At 44.1% G+C, this 10,000-nt stretch overlaps 1 protein-coding gene across 1 annotated transcript in view; it reads left to right on the top strand.

The window, feature by feature from the left end:
• The window catches only part of pcdh1b (protocadherin 1b), a 72,731-nt gene that overhangs the window by 51,703 nt on the left and 11,028 nt on the right, over positions 1-10,000 (top strand). The window contains exon 4 of the mRNA XM_046849022.1: positions 1,307-1,526. Coding sequence (XP_046704978.1) covers positions 1,307-1,526 — 220 coding nt within the window. The remainder of the gene's footprint in view (positions 1-1,306; positions 1,527-10,000) is intronic.

The following is a 10,000-nucleotide window of genomic DNA, read 5'->3' as shown; positions in this document are numbered from 1 at the left end:
TAAATTGAGAATTAATAAAATTTTAAGGGATTTTGAAGTTTATGGCTGCAACACGTCTCAAAAAAATGTGGAACAGGTCCATATTTACCATTGTGTAGAATCACATCGCCTGTCTGTGTACATCTTAGAACTGAGAAGACCAGTTGCTGAAGTTTTGAAAGAGGAATGTTCTCCTATATGTGTCTTGGAAGGTAATGGAGAAGGAGTGTGCTGGTACCGATCTTTAAGAATAAGGGTGATGTGCAGACCTGCAGTAACTACAGGGGAATAAAGTTGATCAGTCACACCATGAAGTTATGGGAAAGAGTAGTGGAAGCCAGGCTGATAGAAGAGGTGACCATCTGTGAGCAGCAGTATTGTTTCATTCTGAGAAAGAGCACCGCAGACGCATTATTTGCTTTGAGGATGTTGATGGAGAAGTATAGAGAAGGTCAGAAGGAGTTGCATTGTGTGTTTGTGGATTTAGAGAAAGCGTACAACAGGGTGGAGAGAGGAGTTGTGGTATTGTATGAGGAACTCTAGTGTGTCAGAGAAGTATGTGAGGGGGGTGCAGGACATGTATGAGGACAGTGTGACAGCAGTGACGTGTGCAGTAGAACCAACAGACTGGTTCAAGGTGGAGGTTGGACTGCATCAAGGATCGGCTCTGAGCCCTTTCCTGTTTGCAGTGGTGATGGACAGGTTGAAGGACGAGGTCAGACAGGAGTCTCCATGGACTATGATGTTTGTGGATGATATTGTGATTTGTGGTGAGAGTAGGGAGTGGGTTGTGAATAGATAGAAGGATAGAAGCATTTATTGCTTTATAACCTATATATATAGTGTTCACCATTGATGGAGCGTTTTCTCATTCCACAGGCACTAATACACCACCATACTATCTAAGATGCATCTTTTTGAACTGTGCTGTGATAAAAAGCCAGATGGTCCCTGTCCTCTTCAGTCCAGAGGACGTGGTGTCCATGGTTTCTAAAAATAATTAAAACTTTGATTTGTTTCACCACAGAACAGTTTTCCACTTTGCCTCAGTACAATTTAAATGTACTGGAGAGGATGGAGGTGTTTATGGATCATGCTCATGCATGCCTTCTTCTTTGAAAAATATAGATTGAACCTGCATTTGTGGATGACATGGCAAACTGTGTTCACAGAAAATGATTTCTGTGTTAGAGTCCATGCAGTGATTTACATTACAGTATCATGAATGTTTAAAATGCAGTGGCCCCTAAGGGGCCCAATGATTTTTGTTTCTGTCTGTGAACTCAGAGATATAACAGAAAAATCATTCTGTGATTCACTTTTTCAGCTGCCACATCGCCGTGTGACCTTTTCCACAGCCAATCAGGCACAGGATCTGCAGGACTCCTCCCAGCACAGTTACTACGACAGTGGATTGGACGAATCAGAAACACCGAGCAGTAAAAGTTCTTCAGGGCCGAGAATTGGACCACTGGCGCTGCCTGAGGATCACTACGAGAGGACGACTCCGGATGGCAGCATCGGAGAGATCGAACACCCTGAGAACGGTAGAACAAAATTTCCCATCATCCTCTTTTGCTCTTACACCGACACACAGACACACACCTACACACAGGTTGTGGGGTAAAGTGTGTGGGGGTAAAGAGGGTGTGTGGTAAGGTGTGTGTGGGTAAAGAGGGTGTAAGGTAAAGCGTGCGGGGGTAAAGATGGTGTCGGGTAAAGTGTCTGGGGGTAACGAGCATGTGGGGTGTGCGGGGTAAAGGGAGTCTAAAGTGTGTGGGGGTAAAGAGGGTGTGGGGTAAAGTGTGTGTGTGGGGTAAAGAGAGTGTGGGATAACGTGTGTGGGGTAAAGAGGTGGGGATAAAGAGAGTGTGGGGTAAAGTGTGTGGGGTAAAGAGAGTGTGGGATAAAGTGTGTGTGTGGGGTAAAGTGTTTGGGGTAAAGTATGTTGGGTAAAGTTTGTGGGGTAAAGAGTGTGGGGTAAAGTGTGTGGGGGTAAAAGGGTGGGGGTAAAGTGTGTGGGGTAAAGAGGGTGTGGTCTCCTCAATACACCTCTAAAGAGTAGGAAGATTTCTAAGGTCAGTAGGAGATGTTCTGGGTTTGTGGGAGATGTTGTAGGTTAGGAGATGTTGTGGATTTGGTGGGAGATGTTGTAGGTTAGGAAATGTTCTGGGTTTGGTGGGAAATGTTCTGGGTTTGAAGATGTTCTGAAGTCATGTCAAATCATTGTGCACTTTTCACAATATGCATTGCCTCAAATCAGCTTAACAGAATTTAAGAATGAAGGTGAATGATGTGTGTTTATCCCTGATGGTGAAGACTGGGGAGACTGTGGTGAAGGAAAAACTCCCTTAGATGTTATGAGGAAGAAACCTTGAGAGGAACCAGACTCAAAAGGGGAACCCATCCATATTTGGGTGATATCAGGAATGTGATTCTTCTTCTTCTTTCGGCTGCTCCCATTAGGGGTCGTCACAGCGAATCATCCGTCTCCTCTTTCAACCCAACTACCTGCATGTCTTCCTTCACCACATCCATAAACCTCTTTGGTCTTCCTCTTTTCCTCCTTCCTAGCGGCTCCATCCTCAGCATTCTCCTCCTGATATACCTCATGTCCCTCCTCCGAACATGTTTAAACCATCTCAATCTCATCTCCCTCATCTTGTCTCCAAAATGTTCTACATGCGCTGTCCCCTAATAAACTAATTTCTAATCCTGTCCATCGTCGTCACTCCCAACGAACATCTCAACATCTTCAACTCTGATACCTCCAGCTCCACCTCCTGTCTTTTACTCAATGACACTGTCTCCAGACCCTACAACATCTCAGGTCTCACCACAGTCCTATAAACTTTCCCTTTCACTCTCACAGAAACTCTTCTATCACAAATCACCTTCACTTCTCTAACACACTCTCTATTACTTTACACTGTTGACCCCAGGTACCTGAACTCTTCCACCTTCTCCACCTCTTCTCCCTGCAAAAGCACCCCTCCACTGCCCTCCCTCTCATTCACACACATGTACTCTGTCTGACTCCTACTGACTTTCATTCCTCTTCTCTCCAGCGGGTACCTCCACCTCTCCAGGCTCTTCTCCACCTGCTCACTACTCTCACCACAAATCACAATATCATCCGCAAACATCATAGTTCTTACAAGGTCAAGAAAATCTGATCGTATATCCCCAATCTTATCATCCCTACACTGGCTTCCTGTTAAGTTTCGAATAGACTACAAACTACTGCTTCTCACTTATAAAGCACTAAATGGTTTGGCTCCCATGTATCCCTCCAGTCTTTTAATCCATCATGCTCCCTGAGATCTCAAAAGCCTGGGCTTCTACTAGTTTCCAGAATAGCAAGGTCCACTAAAGGCAGTAGATCATTCTCACATTTAGCTCCTAAACTCTGGAACAGTCTTCCTGACAGTGTTCGGGGCTCAGACACACTCTCCCAGTTTAAGTGCAGATTAAAGACGTATGTTTTTAGCGAGTTCTACACATAACACACATCACATATCATAACCTTGTGCTCCAGAACATCTGATCACATCACATTATCAACTTGTGCTGTTAATATCATGAACAGCAGCTACGCTAATTTCTCTCCACTGCTTCTCTTTCTCTCCTTATCCCGAGGCATCCTGAGGTTGCTCCAGCTCCAGTCACATCCCACCTCATGAAGATTATGGACCTTTGAAGAAGTAGATGCCAAACTCGCAAACATCCCGAACCATCTAGAGACATAGATCATAGTACCAACATTTTTAAGTACCAACCCGAACCTCCACTCTCCTCCACTTCTCCTTTCCCTGCACTCTCTGTAGACGTCTTCCTCCTCTTCTTCTCCTCCTGTGATTCCAGTCTTTAAACAATACAGAACACTGGAGAGTGAGAACTAACATGAGCACTGGAATATAACATTATGAGTGATGTTCTTTTTACAGTTTTATACAGACAGTTGATGTTGTGGAACCATGAGCTACTGAGCAGCTCATAACATTTGCGATCATCACAGATCCAACACCAGCTTCTCCATGCCAGAGCCTTTAAACAGAGCCTCAAAGACCTCCAATGTCCAAACTCCACATGATGTGGAATCTAAATGGCGCTGGTATGTCTCTAGATGGTTTGGAATGTTTGCGGGGTCGGCATCTGATTGAGTAGGAGATGTTCTGGGTTAGAAGTTCTGGGTTAGGAGAAGTTCTGGAATGAGAAGATGTTCTGGGTTAGGAGATGTTCTGGAGTGAACAAATGTACTATGTTAGGAGATGTTCTCCTGCACTGACCCTAAAGCACTCTCTTACTTTCCTTAACACACACAGAAGGTTGTGATGGTTTGTGATCATTGTGCAATCTTCTCAGTGTAGATGACCAGGTAGATGAGAGCCATGACTTATGCAGTGTGAAGGACAGCATCTCAGGAGAACCCTGTGCTCTAATAAAAGTGTTTCTATATTCTAAACACCATCATTATATCACCATGGAGCTTTTTTGGACCGTATTAAATGGACATATTGTCTATCAGTGGATCCTACCATGCACACACACACACACACACACACACACACACACACACACACACACACACACACACAAAGTGCTGTAATAAACACGATTTCAAGGAAGAGTTGAACAGACGGAGATGTGAGTAGGTGTCACAGAGTCACATCATCCATCTGCTTCAGAGATCCATCATGTCCATTAAAACACATTGTCACACACTTTATATATACACACACACACACACACACACACACACACACACACACACACACACACACAAAATCTAATTTACTGTAAGTTAATGACACACACAATACTTGAAAAAACCTGCATAATGAATCAGAAGGATGAGGTGTAGCTCAGAAAATACAACATCCAGACACAGTTACTTTCAGCTGAGGGAGGTACATAGATGGAAATATGGAGATGGGGAGATGGAGAGGTAGAGGTGGAGATGAAGAGGGAACGGTGGAGAAAAGTCATATTAAATGCCAGAGGTCGAGTTGACCTTTATTTAAATAAATAAAATGATAAATAGATATAAATAAATTCAATGACAGTTAAATGTTGGGGGGAGGGGTGTGTGTGTGATCATTTAGCCTAGTTCTGGTGCAAAATACAATTGTATATGTTCAGACTAAATAAAAACAAGGTGTTTAACCATACTCCGGTTTCCGACTGTTGGTCTATCCGTGACAGATTTAAAAAAATTTGATGCAGCTCACTGGTAAGTGGCGCTGTGGTGAGCTATTTTTAGAAAAGACCTGCAGGAAACTCATGTGGACCTTGCGGGTGACCATGTTGGTGACCCCTGGTTTAGAGTGTGCGTGTTTGTGTGCGTGTGTGTGTGCATGTGTGTGTGTGTGTGTGTGTGTGTGTGTATGTGTGTGTAGACACAATTCAATTCAATTAATTTCAAACTTTTTTTTATAGCACCTAACAACTAGCAGGTAGAGCCTAGGTGCTGAACAAAGTGAAAAAAGCAATGTGCAAAAATAATAATTCAATTAGAGTTAACATAAAAGTAATAAAATATAAAATATTATAAAAGAAAAAAGTTAATAGTAAGAACCAACAATAGTAAAATAAAATAATAATTAAAACACAACAAATAAAATAAACATTAAGAAGAAGGAAACTGCACACCCTCTACTACACAACACAGGGTTTGGTGAATAAGTGGGTCTTTAGTTTAGCTTTTAAAGTAGAGAAATCCCTTTCAGAGGTGAGATCAGGAGGGAGGAATTCCAAAGCGTAGGAGCCGCTACTGAGAAATCACAGTCACCACACGATTTATATCTTGTTCTAGACACTTCAAGACATGATTAGAGGACCTGAGAGTTCGGCCCTGGGTATGCAGATGGATAAGTGGATAGGAAATGGATGGATAGAATGAATAAGAATGGATAAGAAATATGATTTTAAAAAGTTTTACTTTCTCATCATCATCATCATCATCATCATCATGATGTTAAAACTTACATTACTTTCTCTCAACCCTCAGTACACCTCCAACACACGCACACACACACACACACACACACTCACACACGTACTCACACACACACGCACGCATGCACTCACACAAACACACTTACACACACACACGCACACCCACTAAGACACGCACACACACTCACACACACTCACACACACACACACACACACACTCACACACACACACACACACACACTCACACACACACACACACACACACACACACACACATGCTTTTCAGCACTTTACAGAAATGTGTTTTGATGATGGCTCTCTGTTGTGGTTTCTGTGTGTCTCAGTGCTCGAGTGCGTCTGTAATCGGGTTTATAAATTCAATTAGAGGTTTAATGTTTCTGTTTACTGAAACCCATCAGTGCTGCATCTCGCTGTGTTTCTCTGAATCTTTCTGTGTCTCCCTGTGTCTCGCTGTGTCTCTCTGCATTTTTCTGCGTCTCGCTGTGTCTCTCTGCATTTTTCTGCGTCTCGCTGTGTCTCTCTGCGTCTCTCTGCATCTTTCTGCGTCTCGCTGTCTCTCTGCATTTTTCTGCGTCTCGCTGTGTCTCTATGCATCTCGCTGTGTCTTTACCTGCATCTCTCTGTCTTGCTGTGTCTCGCTGCATCTCACTGCGCCTCACTGTGTCACACTGTAATCACTACATCTCATTGTGATCTCTAAATCTCACTGTTTCTCTATGTCTCTCTGAATCTTGCTGCACAATACACTGTGTCTCAATGCATCTTACTGTGTCTCTCTGTTTTGCTGCATCTCACTGCATCTCACTGTGTCTCTCTGCTTCTTGATGTGTCTCTCTGTGCCTCTGTGTGTTGGCTGTGTGATTCATCATGTGTGTAACTCATTGATCAACGTCACTGCCTCAACTTATAATAATATTTATCAATTCTAGTATTCAGAACTTCCCCTTAATGTCCCATACATGTGTGTGTGTGTGTGTGTGTGTGTGTGTGTGTATGTATGTATCTGTATGTATGTATATTTGTGTGCTGACTGTGTGTGTGTGTTGTGTGTGTTGGCTGTGTGTGTTGGCTGTATGTGTGTGTGTGTTTGTGTGTGTGTGTGTGTGTGTGTGTGTGTGTTGGCTGTGTTGGGTGTATGTGTGTGTAGGCTGTGTGTGTGTTGTGTGTGTGTTGGCTGTGTGTGTGTGTGATGGCTGTGTGTGTTTGTGTGTTGGCTGTGTGTGTGTGTGTGTGTGTGTGTGTGTGTGTGTGTGTGTGTGTTTGTGTGTTGGCTGTGTTGGGTGTATGTGTGTGTGTGTGTGTGTTGGCTGTATGTGTGTTGGCTGTGTGTGTTTGTGTGTGTGTGTGTGTGTGTGTGTGTGTTGGCTGAGTGTGTATGTGTGTTTGTTTGTTGGTGTGTGTGTGTTATGTGTGTGTTGGCTGTATGTGTGTGTGTTTGTGTGTTAGCTGTGTGTGTGTGTGTTGGCTGTGTGTGTATGTATATGTGTGTATGTATGTGTGTATATATATGTGTGTGTATGTGTATGTGTATGTGTGTTGGCTGTGTATGTGTGTTTGTGTGTGTGTTATGTGTGTGTTGGCTGTGTGTGTGTGTGTGTGTGTGTGTGTGTGTGTGTGTGTGTGTGTATGTTGTGTGTGTGTGGCTGTGTGTGTATGTGTGTGTGTGTGTGTGTGTGTGTGTGTGTGTGTGTGTGTGTTGGCTGTGTGTGTGTTTGTGTGTTGGCTGTGTGTGTTGGCTGTGTGTGTGTTGGCTGTGTGTGTGTGTTGGTTGTGTGTGTTGGCTGTATGTGTGTGTGTTGGCTGTGTGTGTGTGTGTTGGTTGTGTGTGTGTGTGTGTGTGTGTGTGTGTGTGTGTGTGTGTGTGTGTTGGCTGTGTGTGTTGGTTGTGTGTGTGTTGGCTGTGTGTGTGTGTGTGTGTGTGTGTGTGTGTGTGTGTGTGTGTGTGTGTGTTGGCTGTGTATGTTGGTTGTGTGTGTGTTGGCTGTGTGTGTGTGTTGGCTGTGTACACTTTCCTTTAATTCTCTGCACTTCCCTTTGGTATTGTTTTAAACTGGATAAGTGTGTTAACTGTGACACTACAGTGATGTGTATATAAGGTGCAATCGCGGGGATATAACACACAAACACACAGACACCAAATAAACAAATAAAGTATACGCAGGCCATGGAGTGTGTGTGTGTGTGTGTGTGTGTGTGTGTGTGTGTGTGTGTGTTTAAGTGGCTGCAAAACAAAGTGACAGTCCCTCAGGAGCAGATAAAGACACAAAATGAAAGATTCTCTTTAGTGTAAATGAAATATTCAGCACTTTGAGTGTGTGGATTGTAATGTAAACATTCTTTTATGCAAAATGTTTGATTAGGCAAACAGCACTCATGAATAATTTATTGGAATTTGGTTAGTATTTGATGAATGCGAGCTTCTGACACAAAAAAGGACAGGGGTTTACTGTGTGTGTGTGTGTGTGTGTGTGTGTGTGTGTGTGTGTGTGTGTTTTTGACCTGTGCCAAAATTTACACTTAGGGTTTAACCCCAGCAGACAGTGAGAGTTAGCCATCATTTTGGTTGCCATGTATGTTGGTAGCAGAGGGAATAGTGGACAGTTGCCAGCTCATCACAAATCCCTAGGAGTTAGGAAACTGCTACAGCTCTGCTGTTGTTTTTGTTGTTTATCAGCTTTGAGAATTGCTGCTGTTGGATCTCTGTAGACTGGTGTGCAAAAAAACAACACAGACACACACACACACACTTTTTATTTTTATTTTTCCCGGGAATTCACCACCGATATTGTGCTTGGAGTGTACACACAACCTAGCGCTAATGCTAAGGAAGTGCTCAGCGTACTCTACAGGACCTTTAAAACACACACCCTGACGGATTGTTTATTGTCTCCAGAGATTTCAACCATGCAAATCTCAGGACTGTGCTTCATAAATTTCATCAGAATGTGGACTTTGCAACCAGAGGAGAAAACACGCTGGATGTTGTTTACACAAACATCCGGGGCGCATACCGGGCAGAGCCCCGCCCCCACCTTGGGTACTCAGACCACATCTCTGTAATGCTAATCCCAGCATACAGACCACTCAGCAGGTGTTCAAGACCAGCTCGAAAGCAGGTGAGAACCTGGACAGCAGGACCCATGTCTGCTCTCCAGGAGTGCTTTGAATGAACTGACTGGGACATGTTCAGGGAAGCTGCAACCAACGGCAAATTCATTAACTTAACGTACATGTCAACAGTGACCAGCTACATCGGCAAGTGCATTGATGACGTGACCATCTCCAAGACCATCACTACACACTCCACCCAGAAGCCGTGGATGACCGCCAAGGTGCGTGCGCTGCTAAAAACAAGAGACTCCGCCCTTAGAGCAGGGAACAAGACGGGCTTAAAAACAGCGAGGGCTAAACTGTCCCGTGCTATAAGAGAGGCGACGCGCCCACACGCCAAGAGAATCCATGGCCACTTCCAGGACAGCGGAGACACCCGGCGCATGTTGCAGGATATCCAGGCGATCACAAACTACAAGACGACATCACCTGCTTGTGACCGTGACGCCTCCCTCCCAGATGCACTGAACGACTTCTATGCCCGGTTCGAGGTGCAGAACAACATAACCACAGCTAAAGTGAGGAAAACTCTATGCAGTTAACCCACGAAAGTCTGCTGGACCAGACAACATTCCTGGCAGAGTGCTCAGGGAATGTGCACAACAGATAGCGGATGTCTTCACCGACATCTTCAACATCTCCCTGAGCAGCAACGTTGTTCCCACATGCCTCAAGACGATGACCATCATTCTCGGGCCGAAGAAGTCTACAGTCTTCTGCCTTAATGACTATCGTCCTGTTGTGCTCACACCCATTGTGATGAAGCTTTGAGACAATGTTCATTGTTAAAAGCGCTATACAAAAACAAATGAAAAAAAAAAAAACTAAGTGCTTTGAGAGGCTCGTCATGAGGCACATTAAGACACAGCTTTCACCCACACCGGACCCCATGCAGTTCGCGTATTGTCCAAACCGCTCCACGGACAATGC

This window comes from Silurus meridionalis, chromosome 5 (genome assembly GCF_014805685.1).
Source record: "Silurus meridionalis isolate SWU-2019-XX chromosome 5, ASM1480568v1, whole genome shotgun sequence".
NCBI lineage: Eukaryota > Metazoa > Chordata > Actinopteri > Siluriformes > Siluridae > Silurus > Silurus meridionalis.
This window is presented reverse-complemented; position numbering and strand designations above follow the sequence as displayed.